The sequence below is a fragment of the Perognathus longimembris genome, chromosome 28 (assembly GCF_023159225.1).
Source record: "Perognathus longimembris pacificus isolate PPM17 chromosome 28, ASM2315922v1, whole genome shotgun sequence".
NCBI classification, from domain to species: domain Eukaryota; kingdom Metazoa; phylum Chordata; class Mammalia; order Rodentia; family Heteromyidae; genus Perognathus; species Perognathus longimembris.
In genome coordinates this window covers 103,795,291-103,820,408 of record NC_063188.1, presented here as the reverse complement: position 1 = coordinate 103,820,408, position 25,118 = coordinate 103,795,291, and the positions used below count along the sequence as shown (strand labels likewise).

General features: G+C 37.4%; 1 protein-coding gene across 12 annotated transcripts in view; it reads left to right on the top strand.

The window, feature by feature from the left end:
- The window catches only part of Reps2 (RALBP1 associated Eps domain containing 2), a 173,447-nt gene that overhangs the window by 119,647 nt on the left and 28,682 nt on the right, over positions 1–25,118 (top strand). For 6 of the 12 annotated variants that reach the window (XM_048336895.1, XM_048336894.1, XM_048336893.1 and 3 more), the window contains 2 exons: positions 16,769–16,830; positions 18,871–18,963. In XM_048336895.1, coding sequence (XP_048192852.1) covers positions 16,769–16,830; positions 18,871–18,963 — 155 coding nt within the window. The remainder of the gene's footprint in view (positions 1–16,768; positions 16,831–18,870; positions 18,964–25,118) is intronic. The other 6 variants (XM_048336897.1, XM_048336896.1, XM_048336902.1 and 3 more) reach the window with 1 other exon arrangement.

Sequence of the window (25,118 nt, the reverse complement as noted above, 5' to 3'; positions counted from 1 at the left end):
TCCTTGCTCATACTTGCTGTGGTTCAAGAATTATGAATGTCTTTATCAAAGGGATTTAAATGCTTCCACTGCGTGCGTGCGTGGCTGGATTCTTGTTCTCTGCGTCATGGTCATTTGTAAATAAGATCACTGCCTGCCATTTTCCATGGCATCTTTTATTTTTATTGTTGCCTGCCATTTTCTTAGACACTTGTATAGTTCTGTGTAAGATTTTAGAGATCAGCCCTTGGCCAGGCCCTTCTCTGACGGTTTATCCTTTGGGAGAAGATCCTGTGATCCATACGGTTTAAGGCAAAGAACCTCCAAATTGGATTGATGGCTCTTTGGTAGTGGGGTCTAAGGCCAGGAACCCTTCAGGTGGCCTACACTGGAGCTTCTGGCAGTAGGATTTTGTTGAACTACCAGCTGTATAGCTGGGTTGGTGGTAGGGGAAGTCGGAGAGGCCTGTCTGCTCCCTGGCTTCCTGTGACTGGACATGTCCTCCTGGGGCAACTAAGGACAGATGGTGAGACACAAACCTTTACTTCAGTGCAGGCTAAAGCACTATTCTAAAAAGGCCTTTCTAATGACTCATGCAGGCTAGCTATCAATATCAGTGTACTGGAACCTTTTCTATATCTGTGTGCATTTTAAATCAAGCTGGCTTCAGATGCTAGTGATTGTAGATTAAAAAAAATATCTTTTCTACTAAGAAAAGATTCTCATTTGCTCTTACATTAGCATGATCCCTGTGACCTGGCACAGCTCAGCATGTTTTATTGTTCTAATAAAGTGCCTGCCTCACAGTAAAGTTATAGATTATGTTTAATATACTAGAATCTGGAACTCTCTCTGAAATGTGATTGTCTGAAATGAGCTCATCAGACAAATATTTCTTTTATATATCCTCCCATACTTTGATGCAAATTCTGGCATAATTTCCTAGGAACTGGTATTTAGAGTGGGAGTAGACATGGGTGATGATGTTAGAAAAATTTCACATAGTTGATCCATTATGAGCTAGAAAATTCTTTTATGGAGGCAAGAAGACCAAGACAATCTGGGCAGCGATGTCAACACTTTTCAGATGCAAGGAGGGAGGGTAGAACTGTGTGTGCATTTCAGGCTCTGTGACACAGGAAGGAGAGACCAGCTGTGCTTGAGAATTGGCATGCTATGGTTTTTACACCATCACATCACACAATGGAAGACAAAACTTGGAGCGCTGCTTAACTGCTTTTTGAACTGCTTGATTTTCAGCAAGTGGTTTAATATTTTTGTACTCCTGATTACTCATGTGTAAAAGAGTCAATACTAACTTTATACAGTTGTAAGGTTACAGTGATATGATAGGCAGGATATATATGTCACCCGGTTTGACATAGACCTTAATGTGGGCCTGAGGCCTGTATTGTTGTGACCTGAAACTACCAGGGAATTACTGCTCTCAGGAGTATCATGTGACTGATGAATATAAAGCCCTCTAACTCTTCTGAGCCCACTGGACAATTCTGTGATTCTTTCTAAAAGGTTATTCTGTGATTATTTCTAGAAGGTTTGCAGAAGGATTGAACTCCAGCTGTCTGTTTTAGTATTCTATTCATTAGAATACTTTTTTTTCCTTCCAGTTCTGTCTGATTTTCTCCACTTTAAAATAAGACACTTATTTGCACATCTCTGGCTTTGGCTTCTTTAGGAGAATCTGAATTTATCCTTTGATATGATGAGGATACTTGTAGTATCTAAGATTTATCTAAGATTTGGACAAAAAAACCTAGTAGGTCAGGTAATACCCATTTCCATACCTTAATCCAAATGGTCTTTTCAGAACAAGTTTGTGTACAAACCATGTCCCAGTGCCACCCTCATGATTTTAAAGAGGAGAGTGGATTTTGATGGGTAGCATTTCCTGTCATACCCCGTATGGCTACACCTGTTAAAATCTTGTGATGGCTAAACAATATACATCTCTCAGGACTGTCTTTCTATGAATAGCTAATGTCCTCTCTGCTTTAGACATACTGATAATACAAATTCATTCTATGGCTACGAAATTTTACTACATCCATAATATGGAGTCTTATGAAGTTACTCAGAAGAATAATATATATGTACTATCTTGAAAGTTATCTGAGATAAATGAAAAATATACAGTGCAGAATATGTATGTTTGAAAATGTATAGATCATGTTAGGAAGAATACTTAAATTGGTAATGATGGTGACTCTGAGGAAAGGAGCAGGGTAAGTGGGGATAAAACTGACAGACTCTGTATTGGATACCTGCTATATCTCTTACTTTTTCTCATGCACAGATACTGCCTATTACAAAAATTTCCTTTGCACTCTTTGGCTGCAATGATGGTGCATGAGAGTCCTAGGGATATTTTTCCTGGCTGAATTGATCTATCTCAAACTTGCCTACTATTCTGTCTGTGTTCAGGGTATCTCTATGACCATCTGCTACCACCTCCTGGAATGCAGTTGAAATGACAGAAGCATTCTAGAGTATTCTTTCAGAAATTCAGATTCCTTTTCAGCAACCCTGCAACACAGAGGACAAGTTTTGGAGGACTTCCCAAAGTATCTATTGTGAGATATGTAATTGAGCAAAATGTCTTTGTGAGAGTTCTGGCTTTATTGGAAAGTGAGAATGTTTAGTGGGTAGTGAAAAGAGAGGATTCTGTCCTGCATTTTCTATAAATGAATGTTTCTCCTTGTGACTGGAGAAATAAGTAAAGACCAAATTTATCTTCATGTTCTCTAAAAGATACATTTGGTCACACAGATAACTCTGCCTTGAAGATTTCATGTATTTTTCCCGTGAGAGCTAGTTGTTCCCTTTGGAAATTTAGTAGAATTTAGTAGAATGCCTATGCTATAGTAGAATGCCAAACTTTGGGTTCCACAATATACAGCCAGCTGGAGAAGTTTTATTTTTTTTAAATGAGAGGTTTATTGAGATACAATCCAAATATTATAAAGCTCACTTTAAAAATGTGTGCAATTCAGAGACTGTAACCCCTCTGTACATCACTTTGACAATAAAGAAGTGGAAAAATGTATACAATTCAGTGGCTTTTAGTGTATTCACAGTGTTATGTACTATCAACACTATCTAATCTCAGAACACTTTCAATCCCCCCCCCCAAAGAAAAAATCCTATATCCATTAGCATTTGTTCTTCATTGTCTTTCTAGGTCTCTGGAAATCACTAACTAGCTTTCCAATTCTATGAATCTGCTTGTTCAAACATTCCATATTAATGGAATCATACAATGTGTGGTCTTTTGTGTCTGGCTTCTCTCATTCATCGTAATGCTTTCAAGGTCTACCCATGTTGTGGCACAAATCAGCACTTCATTCTTTCATTTCCCATTTTATGGATATACCACATTTGTTTGATGATTTATCTATTGTTGGGCATTTGTGTTGTTTCAATTTTTGACTATTCTAAATAATTTTGCTGTGAATGTTCAACGTCCAGTTTTGTTTTTAGTATACACATAAGAGTGGAATTTCTAGCTCATATGGCAATTATATATTGACTATCTTCCAAAGCAGCTGTACCAGTTTACAGTCTCATTAGCAGTATATGAAGATTACAATTTCTTCACATCCTTGACATACTTGTTATTGTCTTTTTAATATGTAAGCTCCTTTTAATAAGACTTTGAACTTAACAGCAAACAAGGATGAAAAAAATAGATAAAATAATCCATTTTGAGTTTATAGTTTACAGTGCTTCCTGTAGGTAAATTTGTAAGGATCATCTTTTCAACAATTGTTTGTAAACCCAGAATGAGATTTAAAATGCAATCTTAGAAAAGATTATTGAAAAGTATTGGAATACACTTCATTAAGGGACTTTTTTTGTTGGTCATGGGACCAGGACTCTGGGTTTGGGCACTGTCCCTGAGCCTCTTGTGCTCAAGGCTAGCACTCTACCACTTGAGCCACAGCACCACTTCCGGTCTTCTGGTGATTAATTGGAGAAACTTTTCTGGCCCAGACTAGCTTTGAACTTCGGTTCTTAGATCTCAGCCTCCTGAGTAGCTAGGATTACAGGCCTGAGCCACCGAGGCCTGGCTCATTAAAGGATTTTGAAAGCATTGAAATCCACTATAGTAATAATTCACAGCGCATCTTTTAAATATTGTTAAAAGTTTTATCTACTCAACATTTACATACAAATTTCTTATAATAAATCTTTAAATGAAATAAGTGATAAGAAAGTTCATAAGAAATATGAAAACCTAACCACATATGTTACATTTTGGAAACAGTTAAATTCACTGCAATAGTTAAAATACATTTTTAAGTAATATTAAAAATTAATCTTTTAGCCAAGTGCTGGTAGCTTGTGCCTATAATCTTGCTACTTGGGAGGCTGAGGTCTAGAAGATCATGATTTGAAGACAGCCAGGCAGAAAAGTCTGGGAGACTTCATCTCCAATTAACCAAAAAAAAAAATCCAAACTGAAGGTGTGGCTCAAGTGGTAGAGTACTAGCCATGAACAAAAAAGCCAAGCAAGCACAAGACTCATCATTCAAACTCTGGTACTGGCAAAAGAAAGATAATAAATGAAGTATTCATCATTTTTCTTGGTTCTGTTTTTTCTTTTTGACAGTACAGGTTTTTTTTTTAACCAGTCCTGGAGCTTTCAGGGCCTAGGCACTGTCCTTGAATATGTTTTGCTTAAATCTAACACTCTACCACTTGAGCCACAGCTCCATTTCCAATTTATCTGGGATTAACTGGAGATAAGAGAGTCACAGGCTTCCTGCCTGGGCTGGCTCCAAGCTACCTTCCTCAGATCTCAGCCTCTAGAGTAGCTAAGATTATTTATAGGCATGAGTTACTCATGCCTGGAAGCAATACAGAATTTGAACTCAGGGCTTTGTGCCTTGCTTGGCAAGAGCCCAAGTGCTGAGCCATACTATAGTTCCAAAGTTTCATCTTTTGACCTATGTATATAAATTCATTGTAAGGTTTTAGTTCACTGCATTAAGAAAGTTTTAGCTATCCTTATGAGTATGAATTAATATTGTCCTTGTGGTGTTGATTTGCATTTTAATGACTAATGATGTTGAACATCTTTCCCATGTGCTTATGGTCCATATTTGTTTGTTCAATATGGAAAAAATGGTCTTTGTGCTTTCTTCTTTTTATGGTACTATGCTTTGAACTCAGGCCTTGGAGTTGTTAGGCACCTTTTATATTACTTGAGCCATGCCCTCCAGCATTTTTGCCTTAGTTGTTTTTCAGATAGGGTCTCAGACTTTTTCCCCTGGCTGTCCTTGGATTGGTATACCTCTCCTGTAGCTGAGATTATGTGTAAGCCATCACAGATGGCTTGTTCTTTGAGAAAAGGTCTCACTAACTTTGAGCTGGCCTCCAAGTAGTTGAGATTATAGACCTGGGCCACCAGACTCAGCTCTCTTTTCACCTTTTACCTTTTGTATTTTGAATTACAAAATCTTTACATTTTGTTAAGGTGCAATTACTTATTTTTCTTTTGTCACATGTACTCCTTGTGTCATAGCTAAGAAATGATCCCTAGCTAAAGGTCACAAACTTTTACCGATCTTCTAAAAGTTTAATATTCATTTTAGGTCTTACATTTGCATCAATAGTCCATATTATGCTAATTTATCTATATGAGATAGAAGGTTGCAATTTTATTTTTTTTTGCATATGGATATCTAATTGTCCCAATACTATTTACTTAAAAGACTATTAATTCCCCACTTAATTTTCTTGGCACTGATATTGAGAGTCAATTGAGGATAAATGTAAGGGTTTATTTCTGGACTCACATTCTTTCCATTGATTCTTTATGCCAGTTCCATAGTGTCTTGATAACTGTAGATTTGTAATAAGTTTTGAAGTCAGAATGTGAGTCCTCTTAATTTACTATTTTCCAGACTATTCTGGTTATTCTGACCCTCTTATATTTCTATGTAAAATTTAGGATTAGCTTTCCAATTTCTAACAAAAAAATGAAATCCAGAGCTAGGCATATGTGGCTCGTTCCTGTAATCCTAGCTACTCAAGAGGCTAAGATCTGGAGGATAGTAGCTCAAGCCACACCAGGAGAAAAGTCCACAAGACTTCATCTCCAGTTAAACAGCAAAACGGAGCACTGGATGTGTGGCTCAAGCAGTAGAGCACCAACTATTAGCTCTGAGTTCAAATGCTGGTACTGGCAAAAAATATCCAACTGGGGTTTCATTGAATCTATGGATGAAGTTTGAATAGTATGGGTATCTTATTACTTATATATCGAAACACCGACTATCTTTTCATTTGTTTAGATCTTATAATTTCAAGAAATTAAAAGTTTCCAACATATAAATCTTGTACTTTGTTACACTTATTCTTTTTTTATAAATGGACTTTAACACAAAATCTGCCTGGAAATTTCTAGTGCTTTTGGATGAAGATACCAAGAAACTGAGATCCAATGGATTATGCATAGCTTTGAATAAAAGTAGGAATTTCTTTTTTGTTGGTTGTGGGGCTTGAACTCAAGCATTCTACTACTTTGAGCCATAGTTCCATCTCCAGTTTTTTGGTGGTTAATTGGAGATAAGAGTCTCACAGCCTTTCCTACCTGGGCTGGCTTTGAACCATGATCCTCAGATCAGCCTCCTGAGTAGGATTACAGGCATGAGCCACCAGTGCCCAGCAGGAAATTATTTTAAACATGGGAAATTGTTACTGTGTTTTCTGAATTTAGAATTAAATAACATTTTCTGACCTGAATTTTGAAATCTGTTTTTTTAGGATTTGCATATTTATCATGTTCCTCTAATTGTCCCTATAAAATTTCTTGACAAAAAATCTTGCTGATTTTTGGTGTCCCACCTTAACTTTAAGCTTCAGGAAAACATCTACAATTGCTTCATGAGATGGAGATTTGTATGCAGGAAAACGCATTCTTCTCCCCTTACTTCCTACCTTCTATTCTCTTCCAGGAGGCAGGCATTTCTATTAGCAGGTACAGTGTCATCTTCTGCAAGTGTATATAAGATTGTTCAGCCAAAGTATTTTTTTATAAATTTCACTTTGTGTTAAGGTACACACTTTCTTTTTCTTTTGATTGATTAGAGTGCACTGAAAAAAAACCCATTTGAAACTATTTTAAGTTAGTGGTGGGCTGAAAGTATTATAAAGGAATATTTTTCACTAAATTCAACTACTTTGTATATACCTGCTAAACATATAACAGTGTGTTTAGGTGCTGTGATAGATAAGAAGAACTAGATATTAAATGGGTATAATGAGGCTAGATAAATATCTCTTGCCTTAAAAGGTAATGAAGAGTATTATAAAGACAAAGAAAAGGTTTTTCAAGAGCAACCAAATAAGGAAAGACACATGGCATTTTCTGGGAGCGTTGTTAGGCATGGCAGTTAAGAGGAAATCTGAGATTTTAGATGTATTCCTGACTGGCAGCCTCCATACAGAAGTCATGTATGAGTAGAAAGATATTAAATTTCTCACTGAGATCTTTAATGTATTTAAAATTTCATCTCTCCTATTTCATTGTCTGTGTTCTCCATAGAATATAATATAGCTGTATAAAGATAAAGTTTCTTTTGCCCACCCTTCACCCCTGATACTTTTGAGTACCTCAAACAGTGCATGGTCTATATTAAGTATTTAAGTATTTCTGGAATAAACTTATCATTCTTATGACATTATAAATTTTGAAATTTTCCCTAGTACAGGTCTAGTCTGTTTCTTTGAGGTTGTTTTTTATTTGTATTTCTTTTCTACTTTAGGTTAGAACATTTTCTGCAGATCTTTGGTAATCATCATCTGCTTATATTTAAGAATAAGAGATAAAAAGCTGACTAGAGTATAGGACTAGACAGGACTTGCCTAATATGAGCTTCATGGTACAATGATCTGGCTGTTCCATCTTGTTGGTGATCTTCACGTGTCAATGACTTTGGAGTTTTCTTCATGGCCTATCTGATTCCCTGGAACACATTCTTCCGTTCCTTGGATATGACAGTCCTAGACAGAAGAAGACAGATACTTTTTCAGTTCCCAATAGTTTTATCTGGACTTGGTGTACTCCCTGGAAAAACAAAGTATTTTTTAATCCTTTTGCTTGAGTGGGAAACATGTCCAAACTGGATAGAATGTGGGAGAAAAGTGTTAGGCTCTAACCAATCCTACACTACTTCAGTCTTTTAAAAATATGGGGATGGACTATAACTTTAGTGATGGAATATAACCTCTTATGATAATCCAAATAGTTTTGATCACTTACCATATTCTGAGCTATTAAATGAAAAAAATACATAAGTGTAGTTAGAAACAGATCCTGAAGTACCTTGGCAAAGTATACCTTTCTTCTGAAGGTTGGGAAATGGGATCACTATTAGTGATTACATTTTATTGATCTCTTCTCTTGTTTGTCCTTCTAGGGAAATTTTCTAACAATTCTTAAGAACTGCGGTTATTTATAGTGTAAATTAGTTTTTTTACTCTCATTTTTGAAATTTTATTTTTATTAGTGTATTTTAATTGTACTGAGGGAGTTCATTGTGGTATTCATACATGCATATAGTGTACCTTAATTATATTTACTCCTCTTTATTTCTCCTTATTATAGTCTTCTCCCTATTTAAAATTATTATTATTATTATTATTATTATTATTTGGCCAGTCCTGGGGCTTGGACTCAGGGCCTGAGCACTGTCCCTGGCTTCTTCTTGCTCAAGGCTAGCACTCTGCCACTTGAGCCACAGTGCCACGTCTGGCCATTTTCTGTATATGTGGTGCTGGGGAATTGAACCCAGGGCCTCATGTATACGAGGCAAGCACTCTTGCCACTAGGCCATATCCCTAGCCCTATTTAAAATTATTTTTAACAGATTTCATTATTCTGTTTCCAAACATGTGTACAAAGTACTTTGGCCATAGTTATCCCGTTCTTTCACCCTCTGTGTTTGTCCTCCCCACTTCCACTGGTCCCACCTCTGAATAGTCTCCATTTTATATTCCTATCATTCTCTCTGTGCCCAGTCCTGGAATTTGAGCTCAAGACCTCTCACTTGCTAGGCAAGCACTCTACCATTTGAGTCATGTAACCATTCCTTGTGCCTGGGGATGGCCACAGACTGTGATCCTCTTACAGCCTCTCATGTAACTGGTATCCAGGCATTTGCCACCATGGCCAGTTTACTGATGGAGATGATATCTCACTGACTTTTCCCCCGGACTAGCATCAAACCATGATTCCCCTTATCTCTACTTCCTGAGGAGCTAGGATACAGCTATGAGTGCCTGGTCATGTAATTTGCTTCTTAATTTACCAATTTCACATATAAGAGAGAATATGTGATATTTGTTTTCATTTGGCTTATGTTGCTTAACATGATGATCTCTGGTTCCACTAGTTCCCCTCTAAACATGTAATTTCACTCTATTTGGCTGAATAACACCCAGTTGGACATACATGTTACATTCATCAGTTGCTATACAGCTGGGTCGATTCCATAGTTTTGCCATTGTGAGTAGTGTTGCTGTAAACGTGGGCATGCAGTTATCTCTCTTGTATACTGACTTATATTCTTTCAGATGTATGCTCGGGAGTAGTATAGCAGAACCAGATGATAGTTCTATTTTTAGGTGTTTAAGGAATTTCCATACTGATTTCCACAATGGCTACACTAATTTATATTCCAAGCATCAGTGTATAAAGTCCCCCTTCACCCATGTCCTTGCCAGCATTTGTTCCTTTCTTCTAATTTTTTTTCTAGATGCAGTATTTGTTATTTTCTTGATGGTAACTATTCTGATGGTGTTGAGATAGAATCTCAGTGACATTTTGATGTGCATTTCCTTTATGGCTTAAGATGTTGAACATTTCCTCGTGAACTTATTAGCCATTTTTACTCCTACATTTGAGAACTGACTGTACAATTTGTTTCTCCACTTGTTAATTAGGTTGTTCTTTTGGTGTTTAATTTTTGGAGCTCCTTATATGTTCTGAATGTTCTTTATCTGACAAGTAACTGGCAAAGAGTTTTCTCCTGTTTTGTAAATTGTCTCTTTATTCTAGTAATTGCTTCATTTGCTGTGAAGAAGCTTTTATTTTTAACTTGATGCAATCCTACTTGTCAATCCTTATTCTTATTTTCTGAGCAATTGTGGTTCTATTCATAAAGTTGTTACCTATACCTATATCTTTAAGGTTCTTCTCTATGTTTTCCTCTAGTAGTTTCAGTCTTCTACATGTGGAAATTCAGTTTTCACAGTAGTATTTATTGAAAGGACTATTTTCTCCAACATAGTTTCTGGCACTTTCATTGAAAATCAGATGGGTCTAGATTATAGACTTATTTTTAGATGTTGTATTCTATTACATTGACCTAAGTGTTTGTGTTTTTGCTAGTACTATGTTGTTTTAGTTACTTTGGCTCTGAGATATAATTTGATTTGAAATCATGTATTGTGATACTTTTAGCATTACTTTTTTACCTCTCAGGATTGCTTTGGCCCTTCAGGTCTTTTGGACTTCTGAATAACTTTCAGGATTGAGTTTTGTGAAAATGTCATTGGAATTTTTATTGGGATTACTTTGAATCTGTAGATTTCTTTTGGTAGTATAGCTATATTCACAATATTAATTCTATTGATCAGTGAACATGAGAGGTCTTTCCATCGTCTACTGTCATATTCAGTTTCTTTATAAAGGTTGTATAGTTTACGTTGTAGAGGTCTTTCATTTCTGTAGGTGTATTCCTAGGTATGTTGGGGTTTTTTGAAGATTTTGTGGATGAGATTGTTTTTCTGTTTTTTTTTTTTTGTCAGCTTGTTTGTTATTGGTATATAGAGAATCTACTGATATAATTTTAAGTTGATTTTGTATCTGATAACTTTCCTGAAAGTTTTAAATCAGATTTAATAATTTTTTTGTGTGTGGAGTTTTTACTGTATTTTAAGTATAATATCTATCATATGCAAATTGAGATAATTTGATTTCTGTTCCTACTTGTATCTTTTTATAAAAATGATTAAGTTATCAAGGCACTCTAAAAAGGAAAACTGTTTCAAAAAAGACCAAATAGAACTTCTAGCAAAGAAAAATAACTCTTAACTGCAATTCAAAGACTGGACATTAAGTATAGCTGAAGACATAATTAGTTAATTAGACAATAAATCTTAGAAAATTTTCAGGTGCACAGGATAATTAAACAAAATGCCTCGAAAAGAGAGGCGAGAAAAAATGGTTTGAAGACAGTACTCAGAAAAGCACTAAGAATTGACCAAAGTTAATAGGGATAACACATTTCTCCAAATTCAAATAAAACTCAAGTGAGAGCTTAAACAAAAAGATAAAGTACTGTATGTGAAGATAAAAATAAAGTATAATACTTCTGAATACTAAAAACAAAGAGAAGTTCTTAAAAGCAATCAGAGAGAAGAGTGATTACTGACAGTGACTTGACTGAAAGCTGACTTCTTAACAGCAGTAATGAAAGCAAAATGCAATGCTATCTTCAATGTATTATGAGGAAATAGTTATGTCATAGCCAAGTTTGCTACTAGCAGATGCTCAATTAAAAACCTGAAGGGTACACTTAAGACAGAAATTCACATCATAAATGAAATTGCAATAGAAATAAGAAAGTTTTTAGCACCAAATAATTGGCTCCAATACAAAAAAGGTAATGAAATTTTAATAATGTGTTACTTATAAGAAGAAAATTGATCATTCTAAATGCATACTAGAAAAGAAGAAAAGGTAGAAATTAATGAGCTAAGAAATCAGTTTAAGGTAAATTAAAGAATAAAATGAGCTCAAAGAATGTAATTGGGAGGATAATAATGACACAAAGGAAGCATACAATATATGGGCTCAAAAACATTAAAAGTTGATTTTTAAATAAAGATTTAACACATGCTGAATGTTGTCTAATCAAGGAAAAGCAGAGTAGTCATACAAACAGCATGAGGAATACAGAAAGATAATTACACATTCAGAGATTAAGATGTTCATAATGAGGGGTATAAAAACAGCTGTGACAATAAACTTTAAAATTTTGATGAAATGAACAAATCTCCACAGCAATACTATTTTCTAAACTGAAAAGAATTAGAAAGTCTGAAAAAAATCTGTAACGGCCCTAGAATAGGAATCATTAACAAAAATCTTATTTAAATAAAATAAAATTCCAGCCCAGATAAAATTCCTGGAACATTTTCCTATTCCATAGTATAAGTAAGGAGAATACATTCCAGCTAAGTTAGGTATAAACAAAGACCATATGAGAAAGGAAAAACATGATTGCCAGTGTCATTTGTGAATGCAGTTGTAAAAATCCTAAAATATTAACCAACTGGGTAACATTGATCAAGATGCAATATATTCATAACCTGACTCATGGAGTCATAACCTCTTTGTACAACTAAGTAATAAAACTTAAAAAATATTAATCAACTAAACCTAGCAAGTTGAGATTTAACTCAGGATGCTTTAATGTTTGACAATCCTTTATGTAATTCACTATGTTAACAAATTATGAGAAAAAACACATCTTATTATATAAGTGGATGGAATTATAGATTTGGCTAAGAGTAGTTGGGAATATTCGTCATTGCTTAAATGATGTCTGTAACCTACAACAAACACTGTATTTTATGGGACCTACTGAATGTTTCCCATTGATAGAGAAGACAAGTTTGCCATTATCATTATTTAAATATTCAGCTTTAAAAATAATTGATGAAGGTATTGAAATGGGAAAACAAAACTGTTGATAATATTTGCAACTATTTTTGCTCCTCCCCAGTCTTAGAACTTAATGGGGAAAATAACTAATATCAACTGCTAAAATATTCAGAATGAACAATAGACACATGCCTGTGATAACCCTTTGTTGCTTCAAGTTTAGTAAGAAATTCAAGCAAGGGTCCATTCTAAATGGTCATAATCTTTTACCTCAACTCTCTTTGCTATCTGAGGTAATTTCTAATGACCCAAATATCTGGTGGTGTAGAGGTAATGTAATTTTATCAAAATGTATATTCAGAAATAGACTCACATTTTTTTCAAATTTTTATTATCAAACTTATGTACAGAGAGGTTACAGTTTCATACGTTAGGCATTGGATACATTTCTTGTACTGTTTGTTACCTTGTCCCTCATACTCCCCTCCCCCCTCCCCCTTACCCTTTCCCCCCCCTGAGGTATTCAGTTCACTTACACCAAACAGTTTTGCAAGTATTGCTTTTGTAGTTGTTTGTCTTTTTTTTACCCTGTGTCTCTCAATTTTGGTATTCCCTTTCAATTTCCTAGTTCCAATACCAGTATACACAGTTTCCAATATACTCAGATAAGATTACAGAGATAGTGTAGGTACAACCACAGGAAGGTGATACAAGATCATCATCAATAATAGAAGCTACAGATACAAATGGGACGTTGAAAGTAGTTACAACTGTGATATAACAATTGTCTCCATAACATGGAGTTCATTTCACTTAGCATCATCTTAGGTGTTCATAAGGGTATAGCTATTGGGCCTTGTGATGCTCTGCTATGACTTGCCTAAACCTGTAGTAATTATTCCCAATAAGGGAGACCATAGAGTCCATGTTTCTTTGGGTCTGGCTCATTTCACTTAGTATAATTTTTTCCAAGTCCTTCCATTTCCTTACAAATGGGACAATGTCATTCTTTCTGATAGAGGCATAAAATTCCATTGTGTATATGTACCACATTTTCCTGATCCATTCTTCTACTGAGGGGTAGACTCACATTTTTTAAATAGAGAATTTGTCCTTTTTAAAATTTGTAATCAGGGCTGGGAATATGGCCTAGTGGCAAGAGTGCTTGCCTCGCAAACATGAAGCCCTGGGTTCAATTCCTCAGCACCACATATACAGAAAATGGCCAGAAGTGGCGCTGTGGCTCAAGTGGCAGAGTGCTAGCCTTGAGCAAAAAGAAGCCAGGGACAGTGCTCAGGCCCTGAGTCCAAAGCCCAGGACTGGCAAAAAAAAAAAAATTGTAATCAGGGCAAGGAATATGGCCTAGGGGTAAAGTGCTCGCTCGGCTCATATACATGAAGCCCTGGGTTCGATTCCTCAGCACCACATATATAGAAAAAGCCGGAAGTGGCACTGTGGCTCAAGTGGTAGAGTGCTAGCCTTGAGCAAAAAGAAGCCGGCGACAGTGCTCAGGCCCTGAGTTCAAGCCCCAGGACTGGCTAAATATTGTAATCAGAAGGTGGGTGCCAGTAACTCATGCCTGCAATCCTAGCTACTCAGGAGGCTGAGATCTGAGGATCATGGTTCGAAGTCAGCCTGGGCAGTTAACCACCAAAAAGCCACAAGTGTATCTGTGGTTCAAGTGGTAGAGTGCTATTTTTGAGGGGGGGGGAAAGCTCCGGGACAGTGCCTAGGTCCTGAGTTCAAGCCCCAGAACCAACATACATACACAACACACACACACACAGAGAGAGAGAGAGAGAGAGAGAGAGAGAGAGAGAGAGAGAGAGAGACAGAGAGAGACAGAGAGAGAGAGACAGAGACAGAGACAGAGACAGAGACAGAGACACTAAAAACAAGACCTAGATCCAGATTCAAGTCTGATTATGGTGTGTGTGTGTGTGTGTGTGCGTGTGTGCGTGCGCGCACGCGCGCTGATACTGGGGATTGAACTCAGGACGTTTTTGCTCAAGGCTATCACTCCAGCACTTGAGCCACAACTTCACTTCTGGCATTTTGGTGGTTAATTCGAGTCTCATGAATTGTCCTGTTCAGGCTGGCCTTTAACTGTGATCCTCAGATCTCAGCCTCCCAAGTAGCTAGGATTACAGGTCTGAGCCACCAACGCCTAGCTTATTGTTTATAGTACCTCTTAAGGTAGTGAGCAAGACAACCAATCTCAGGGATCATCATGTCTGTTGCCTGATTTTCTGGGGTTTTCAAAGCTCTTTTTATATATTTTACTCTAATATCTTGAAAACTGTTATTTCATATGTTTTTCTGTTTGCTCTTGGTTGTTTCAAATGGGTAAGTAAATCTGGTCTGTATTACCATTTTGGCTGACAGCAGAAGATAATTAAATTGCTTATCATTTCTTGAGTTATCATCTTTTGTTACTGAAGAGTTGACTCACCACAACATTTTGTTCTGGTACAATTGCTTGACGTTCCCCTTAGAAGGATACATACATTTTGCAGGTTTGTTTGTATTGTCTTAAAGGGAGCTAGTAATTTAAAGGCCCAATCTTTGAGAATATGTAAAGTAGGAGCCCTGAAATGAATGAAAAATTCTTGAAAGCGTTCAGCATTACTTCTGCTACCTACTTTGTTATTGTTGAGTATTCAGTAACTAAAAGTCTGAGGTCAAAATAACAAAAAAAAGAGGTCAAAAAACCTCTGGAGTTTTGACCCACTGGTATGTCTCATACATTTTAATGAAAGACAGATTGAGAGAAATCAGTGATATGCCTACAAGGGTGTATTCTTCCATGCTGGCACAGATTGAACATCTCTGTGATGTGAGTTATATTTGTGGAAAATAGCAAACTCCATTCTCTAGCTTGTCTGATTCAACAAGGGTAAACATGATTTTCAAAAACATTCATACTCTTAGTACCTTATAACTATTTGTTTTTAAGGCAAAGAACATTGAATATAAGCACACAGATTTGTGAATAAACTATATACAGTTATATGTACATGGTGTTTTTTAAGCAGTTTGTAAAGAATGTAGTTTAACTTACCAGTATGTTACGCTAAACTATTTTTGCTTGTGATCATGAACTTTATAATTCCACAGCAACTGTTTATTTTCATTGTTACAATTCAGATGTTTGTGGCTTAATATTTCTTTCTTTTTAAAAAACATGTCCATTTTTATATTATCACATTTTCAGTCAACATTTTTATTTATTTATTTGTTTGTTTGTTTGTTTGTTTGTTTGTTTTTGCCAGTCCTGGGCCTTGGACAAAGGGCCTGAGCACTGTCCCTGGCTTCTCTTTGCTCAAGGATAGCACTTTACCACTTGAGCCACAGCGCCACTTCTGGCCATTTTCCAGATTTGTGGTGCTGGGGAATGGAACCCAGTGCTTCATGTATATGAGGCAAGCACTCTTGCCACTAGGCCATGTTCCCAACCCCTGTGGCTTAATATTTCTATATCTCACAAAATTAGAAAAAATGTTGTCTATAGCTTTTTTTTTTTTAAAAAAAAAACACCTTGAAATATGGCCAGTTTGTTTTTGAAACAGATTTAGTTATCCATAGTAATAATGATCATGGAAGAAATAATAAATTGTGATCTTTGAAATAAATCATTTCAGTCCTTCACTTTGGGCCTCTTCCTTTGCTGGCTCACCCATTCATGGGAGCACAAACAAAGTGGCAGAGCTGCCTCCTCTACGAGACTCCTTTCCCTTCTACAGTCTATGCATTAAGCTAACAAGCATGGCATGGCTGAGAGCTAGGGCAATTAATGAGGACTGACCACCTTTCCCATACTATGTTCCAGTTTTGATCACAAGGTGACTTTTCTTTACTGTTTTACCCTATCTGAATCCTAATTAGATTATCTAAATATTTGAGTTAGAGGGAGGAGGAAGATGAAAAAAGAATTGGAATAACATGCATTATTTAAAACAATTATGCCTTAGGAGGGATTAAAACTGTGTTAAATGTTTCTGCTCTTCCTACTTGAGTAGAATCGTTTTGTTTGTTGTGCTTTGTCTTCTTTTACCAGGGATGGTCCTTAACAGTATATGTATTTCTTTTCAGCTACTAAGTCGGGATTGCTCCCTCCACCACCTGCTCTCCCTCCAAGACCTTGTCCATCACAGGTAGGAGATAGATGGGATTTTTGCAAACTCTTTGGTAGTAGACAAGCTGTTTCACCACTGTGCTTCTTTGTAAGGCATGCTAGCCACAGAAATGGTCAGTGTCCCATGATAACATCCAGATGAACAAAGTGGTTTGATTTTTTTTCCACTCAGCCAGCTTCCAAGCTTCATGTGGAAGAGGGAAAGTTTACTCGATAAGGCACTAAGAAATGTGTACTTTCCGTTTATTTTTTCACCATTGAGGTTGTGTATGGTTCTACTCTAGTAGAAGAAGTATCTCTCCAGTTGTGATTCAAGGATGTGTTTGTTCCATATAGTACATTCTGTATAGTACATGAGTCTATATTCTGCCAACATTTTAGGAGCTACATTAATTCCACATGAACTAAAAATAAATGGTCATCAATATGATGTGAGTTGGCCCATGGTGCTTTCTTCAGGATGCTGTTTTCTGTTAGAACAATAAGCTAGAACAGCAGAAGTTGGGAGAGTGTCACACAAATCTGTTTTCCCTTTAAACGAATTGTAGCTTATTTACATGTGCTACCGTGGCCTTATTTATCACCACACTTCACAGATCTGAAGGTGAGAAGGAAATAGCAAATTGATGGAGTGTGGCATATAGTACTACAGATCTTTCATTAATTACTGTTAAATTAGCTTTCTATACTTAAAGACCCTTTCTAAATTTGGTAGAAAATATTGAAAAATTTCGCTACAGACAGTCCTACTTTCTATCTTGTTGCTCTGAATAGGTCAGAGCATATCTTTCCATGTGGCTGATCTCATCACTTGAGTTACTGAAGCCATTGTAAACTTTGCTTGTTCTTTCTTCAGACAGTTGGAAGGTCTTTAGCATGCACTCAGCCATGAGATGCAAATGCCATGAGGTATTGGCTTCCTGCTTTAGTTTGAAGGCTAATGAAAGCCCCCTTCTTCCTGACCTGCACAGAAACCAGTGAGAACTACTTTTAGGAAATTCAACATTAACTTTAAGAGATAAGGATCAGCTGGCAAAGAGCTATTGAGTGTATGCTGCTTCTATAATGCCAAACCTTAGTTCTACCCTATCCCTTTCCTTGGTCCTAATTTCTGCTCATTCAAAATTATTGGCTATGTAAACTGAGCATATACCATGGGCCATGGATTGTACTAAGTGCTTTTCTGTGTATAACTTCGTTCTCATAAAACCCTATGAGCTGGGTGCTGGTGGCTTACACCTCTAATCCTAGCTACTTAGGAGGCTGAGATCTGAGGATCTCGGTTCAAAGCCAGCTTGGGCAGGAAAGACTGTGAGAGTCTTATCTCTAACAAACTACCAAAAAGCTGAAAGTGGAACTGTGGCTAAAGTGGTAGAGTGCTAGCCTTGAGCCAAATAAGCTCAGCAATAGTGCCTAGGCCCTGAGTTCAAGTCTAGGACTAGAACAAATAAAAGCTTTGTCAAGTAGGCACTAATGTTCCTTTTGTGAAGATGAGGAACTTGGAGCATACCGGACTTAAGCCATCAAGGTAGCATAGCTAGTAAATAGTAAAGCCAGCTCCCAAATGGAAGTATTTAGGTTCCCACTCTCCCTATCCTCGGAGTGTAAGTGCCCAAGTCTATAGCAAGACAATACGTCCATTGCACTTGTAACTGTGGTTTGCATCGCATCCTCTTAAGGGGAACTAAGATGAAGGGAGGATTCAGTTTGGCATCCACAGCCAACCTGGACTTGGTTGCCACAAAATTAGCAAGCATTTTGGGGATGCTTATCTACCAGCTGCTAGTTTCACAGCCTCTGCTCAGGAGCCACCTGGATAAACATGTTGAAGACCTGTCTGAAAATGCTTTTGTAACCAACCCCCTTATCTTTCCCCTGTGGCACCAATGACAGTAGTTCCTTCCTGGTGTGCAATGTGCTGCTGCTATCAGCAGTCCTCATCTGAGCTGCTTAAGGTGGCTTCCTGCCTGCTGGGGGGCCTAGTCACTGAGGAGCCGAGGGGGGGACTGGGAATTCTTAAGGAACCACTAATAAATAGGTCTGCTTCTTTGTCTACCAGATTTCCCAGCACAATGTAAACACTGAGCACAGCACTCAGCCCAAGCCTCCATCTCAGCTGCCTAACTATGGTGATGTCCGACGACAGGAACAGGTGTGTAAGAAATGCAGGCAGAAAAATCTCCAGGCTATTTCCCTTCCCCATCCTTACCTTTTGTCTACCATAAAAGGGACATCTATTCAATATATGAAGTTCTGAGATTTACGCATGTGTTTCTATTTAGTCTTTATGCCTTATCAAATTCCTAATACTGCCCCTAGGAGTCAGAGGGCCATAATTGCCCCAAATTGCTTGTAATGAAACAGTCTCTGGGGGGGTGTTAATAGGGTTCCGTGGAGATTCAAAGTGGATACAAGCCTCCTGGAAGCTTTGAAGTCATACAGCAAAAAACAACACAAAACCAAAACCAAACTGGCCAATTTTGTTAAAGCTGGTAGTTTTGTAGCATATATTATTCATCTTTTTATTCATAAAATGCCCTGTTAATGTCCTTAGGACTTAGTGGTTACAAAACACTGCAAGTAAACCAGCCTTAGGGTAGTGCTGCTTCCAAATCTTTCTCATCTGTCACCTTCTGTGCAATTAAAATTAAATTTTATGCCAGTAATTTTCCCTAGAAAAATTGAAAAATTAAAGTTTGTTGCACATTAGTGTGAGATTTCAAATTGTCTGTCTTCAGTTTGTTCCATTTCTGCCCTTGCTGTTCTATTCCTTGCTTACTATTTTTTCTTTGTTGATCTGGGAGCTTGAACTCAGACCCTCATTTGGCTTTTTCCTCTCATTGCTGCCCTTATACCACTTGAACCAGACCTCCTTTCCTCTTTTGTTGGTTAATTGGAAATAAGAGTCTCTTTGGCTTTTCTGCCTGGAATGGCTTTGAAGCTCAGTCCTCTGGATCTCAGCCTTTATGGTAGCTAGAATTACAGGCATGAGCCAATGGTGCCCAGCCCTTGATTATTTTTATTATTATTATGTTTGCTGATCCCGGGGCTTGAACTCTGGGACTTAGCACTGTCCCTAAGATTTTGTGCTCAAGGCTAGTGCCTTGATCCACAGCTCCACTTCCAGCTTTTTGTGGTTAATTGGAGATGAAAGTTTCAGGGACTCTCCTGCCCCAGCTGGCTTCAAACTGTGTCCTCAGAGCTCAGCCTTCTGAGTAGCTAGGATAACAGAGATGAGCCATTGGTGCCCAGCAGTCTTGTTTAATTGTTTAAGAGGTTGCTTTTATTACCTTACAGAAAATTTTCCTATAGAGAACTTAAACCACTCTGAATTCTTTCTTTGCTGTATAAAACTTGTTTATTTATTTATTAAACTTTTTTCTTTATTATCAAAGGGTGGTACAGAGGGGTTACAGATTCATATGTAAGGCAGTGATTACATTTCTTGTTCAACATGTTACCTCCTCCCTCATTTTCCCTCTACCTTCCCCCTCCCCCATTCCCCTCTCCCCCTAAGTATTATGCAGTTGATTTACACCAAATGGTTTTGTAAGTATTGCTTTTGGAATGGTTTGTCTTTTTGTCCTTTGTGCCTCAATTTTGATATTCCCTTTCCCTTCCCCATTTCTAATACCTGTATAAACAGTATCCAGGGTATTCGGATGAGATAGAGGGGCACAACCACAGGAAGGGAAAACAAGAGAAAGAAAAATGCTGGTTGTGGGGCAACTCCAGGCCTCTGCTCAGCTGTTAAACTTTTTGAGTATTTACTATTATATGTGAACCATCAAACTGACTTTGTAAATAAACCTATGTGCATATCTGCAGAGTCTTGTTTTATGAGGTTGAGTCAGTAGTACCATCACTATAAGATCTAATGGAGAAACCAAGAAACTTACAGTTATTAGTATATCTGAAAAGATTTAAGTAAAGATTTGGGTCTTAAAATTTCCATATTATTAAAATAATTACATAATGAAATGAACTCCAAAGATAGGGAAACAAAGGACTTCTGTCTTCTTTTGTTGTTTCTTTTTTCCTTTTGGATGACTCCGTATTCTCTACCTATATACAATATATTCATGTGTACATCTACAGAAGGGTGGAAGACGGGCACAGAATCAGAGGAAAAACAGAGAAAACGTGCAGCAGTGGAGCATACTAGCTGCACTGGTCATTGATGAAAGTGAACTATGCAACTCCTGGGTGGAGAGGGGAGGGAGGGAATGGGAGGGAATGAGGGAACAGATGACACTATGTGAAAGGAAATGTACTTAATACCTGATGTATGTCAAGATAACCCCACACTATATCACCTCTAAAACAACAATAATGTAATTTTTTAATTTCCAAACTTATCTTGATAAATGGGCAAGACTAGATTGTAATGAATGAGAAAATGTTCCTATGAAGGAGTGCTGTTTTAAAAACTATGTAGCCACTTAATAGTATATGACTTTCAGGTTCTTAGAATGTTGTACATATAACAAAAACTTGTCTACTTCTATCAGTTGAAAGAGTTGAGTTAAAATTTTCAGCATAAAATACCATTTAACTGGTTCCTTCCTACTTATAGTAAGCACCCCTGTGACATGTACATCTGGATCAAGTTATGCCAATGGGACCCCAGAGTTAGGAAAGGGAATAAATTCAAAGAAGCAGATCTTTTATTTTTCTTATATAGGTAAGATCAAGAAAGAACAAGTGAATATGTGAAGAGCCAAGTGGTTTGTAGTCCATATTTTTTATGTAGAAAGAACAGAAACCAGAGCACAGCTAAGTTCAGAATAGGAAATTTTTTAGAAAGACTGATTCATAGCATAAACAACCAAAACCTAATTCGAATAAGCTGTTTCATATGGGGCATGTTAAAGTGAGAGTTAGTTAAACTTATTAGCTCAGTGTGTGTGTGTATGTGCATGTAAGTTGAGTAAAATGCCATCCGTAGAGTTTGTGCTTGTTCTGTAGGTCAGCTCTCTGCTAAGGGATTATTTGGTATTTGAATAGCTAAAGACCTTTCAGTAACATTGATCTCTGCTAGATTTCTTATGGCCATCATGATTTAGCCACAGCTTCAGTGAAATTATATTTAATAAGGAAAAGATTTTGGGGGTACAAAACATTATCTCTTAACTTTTATTACTGCCACATTCCATAAATTGGTGATGTCTCTAGACTAATGTGTCCAGAATTTTCCTACTTATAATTTCTCTCTTTACACAGCAGGCATTCCTCACTAGAAGTGTTATGAGTATGAAAATAGCACTCGAGGGCAAAGGCACTAAGGAAGAAGTGTCTTCTTAATACCTTTCAGCTTAGAAAGGCCAGGAAGGCTCATGGAATGGGGGAGATGATGAATGAAGTAGGTATTAAAGAAACAAGAGAACCTTTCTTTTTAGATGACTGAGGGATACAGAGCTTTACTGTAGAGGCAAAAACCAAATGCAAAGAAACAGACATGCAAGGGTTCCTTGTATATTTGAGGAAATACCTAAGATTTGGAAAGCCAGCTTTCAGGGAAGAGAGCTTGAGTGTTCTGGCCTGTAGTTTCAGTGGTGTCAGAGCTGGGGGAGAGAAATATTCCCTAGGCAACCAAGTTCTCCCCTAAGGGGAGAGCAAGTTTCCAGTCAGACTGATCCTTCTTACCTTGGACTGCACAGATGAAATTTTCTGGAGGAGCTTTAACCCTTCTGAGGACCAGACATTTTTGGCATGTAGTGGTGAGACCTGCTCATGAGGAGTTTAACAAAACTCCCCAAACAATTCTGAAATTCAGGCAGAGATGAGAAGCCATGAATTAGGGCAAGAGGAAAGAAGATTCAGAGAAAGAGAAGAGATTGAGAATATAAGAATTTGAAAAATGTTATTCTTATTTATTATCTAATTTTAAAGTCCAAAGTAAGATACTGCTAGTTAAATTTTTTTTTTTTTGCGAGTACTGGAGCTTGAACTCAGGGTCTGGCACTCACTGTCTTTGAACTTCTTTTACTCAAGTCTACCACTTGAGCCACAGCACCACTTCTGGGGGCTTCTGTGCATGTGGTACTGAGGAATTGAACCCAGGGCTTCATGCATGCTAGGCAAGCACTCTACCACTAAACCACATTCCCAGCCCCTCAAGTAATTTTTAAAATTGAGAATATAGGAATTTTGTTGATGCTATACCTTAGGTTCTTTTTGTGTATGTATGTGGGAGAGAGAGAGAGAGAGAGAGAGAGAGAGAGAGAGAGAGAGAGAGAGAGAGAGAGAGAGAGAGAGAGAGAGAGAGAGAGAGAGAGTGTGTTGCATGCATGTGCGTGCGTATGTATGTGCGCATGCGTGCACGCCAGACCAGGGCTTGAACTCGAGAGTCTTGTAGTCTCACTTGGCTTTCTCCCTTGTGTCTAGTGTTCTACTACTTGAACTATGTCTCCAGCATTTTGCCAGTTCACTGGAGGCAGAGTGTCATAGACTTCCTGCCTGGGCTGGCCTCAAGCCTTGATTTGTCAGATCTCGGCCTCCTGAGTAGCTAGTATTATAGGTGTGAGCCACCAGCATCTGGATTGTCTTAAGTTCTTAAATGGCCTAGTAGAAGGAGAGAAGCGGAATGTAGGAGGTCAGCTTAGGAGATGTACCCAGATGTTACGGGGCCCAAACCTAGGTCGTGTGAGATGATCTGCTAGTCACAGGCTTCTTGTGATGACTCATGTGAACAGACGAGAGAGCTTGAGGGGAAAGTCTTGCTGAAAGGACTAGTCACTGAGACTAGCCTGTGACACAGAGGGCCTCAAAAGGAAACTAGCTAATCTCTCATCTAACTTTGCCATTTGGCTAGAATCAGGGCCAGAAGACCACAGTGAATCAGGTAAGTCTGGGGATGTAGCTCAGTGGTAGGGTACTTGTTGATTATGCACTAAGCTTTAGAAAAGCGTTTAAAAAGCTTTAAAATACCATCTTTCTTTTATTTGGAAGGAAAGACTTAAACTCTGAATGTCTCATGAGACAGAGAGACAAATAGAGAAATAGATGGTCTCACTTTGTAATCCATGCTAGCTTTGAATTTGTGGTCCTCCTGTCTCGGCTTCCTGAGTGCTGGGATTACAGGTTTGCACCATAGTGCCTGTCCTATTTTTCTTTGAAAAGCTGTTCCTTTAAATTAATATCCTGTATATTTTTTTTTGCCATTCTTTTCACCAGTTAATATACAGTTGATTATACAAAATAATAAATTCTACTGGGAGAAGATTTAGAGTTTAGAGTGCATTTTGCCTCATTTGTGGAAATTTCTGATAAATATTTGTCTTTTAAAGGATTTGCATTTTAATGTAATTTTAGTTGAAGTATGAAATGTTTACTGAATCCATTTAAAACATTAAATCTATTTCTAAGAGAAAATATCTCATTGTCACTTTCAAATATCTATGAGAAAACAGCAAGAAACATTTTAAATGTAAACAGTATAAAATATTATTGTTTTTAAAATTCCATAGCATTTTCCCCCTCAGTGGGCACATATCAAATGCTATCACATATTCAGATGACCTCATATAGTGTATAGAAGGCAAAGAATCATACTGTTGGTGTAGACCAAGTACATTCATGAGCTTTCAAAAGTAAATACAACATCCAGCCAAGCGCGGTGGTTCATAGCTACAATTGTATGTGCTCAGGAAGCTGAGCTGGAGAGGGGAACAGTTTGAGGCCAGCCTGGACAAAAACTTCACGAGACCTCCTTCCAACAGAAAAGCATGGGTGGGAAGGCATGTGCATATCATTCATTTATACTATAGTGGGATGTATAAAAAGAGGCTGGCATGGAGAAAAGCTACATCCTCTCTCAAAAATAACCAGAACAAGAAGGGCCTGGTGTGTGGCTCAAGTGGTAGAACACCTTCCTATCTAGTACAGGCCTTGAGTTCAAACCTTAGTATCAAAACCAAACTTTATTCAACATCCTGATTTTTCTCATGAGAACGTGAAGTCAGTATATATCGAGATATTTTTCTATTTATGCTAGTATTGGAAGATCATCAATTACTCTGAAGTGATCATATATATAGATATAGATATAGATATAGATATATCTGAAGATACAGCTAACATGTGTGAATGGACATTTCAGTGATGAAGGAAAGAAATCATAAAGCAAGGATTTCTCTTCATCCAAGATGAGGAAAGAATATGACAAATGCTAAATGCCACTGCTGAATGTAGTAATACGTATGTGTCCATCAGTGTCTGTATTCTCAGCTCTACTACTATGCGGCTTTGGGGAAATTGAGTAAGTTGGGTTCACAAACCTATTGCATCTTCTCCAAAATGAAAAGA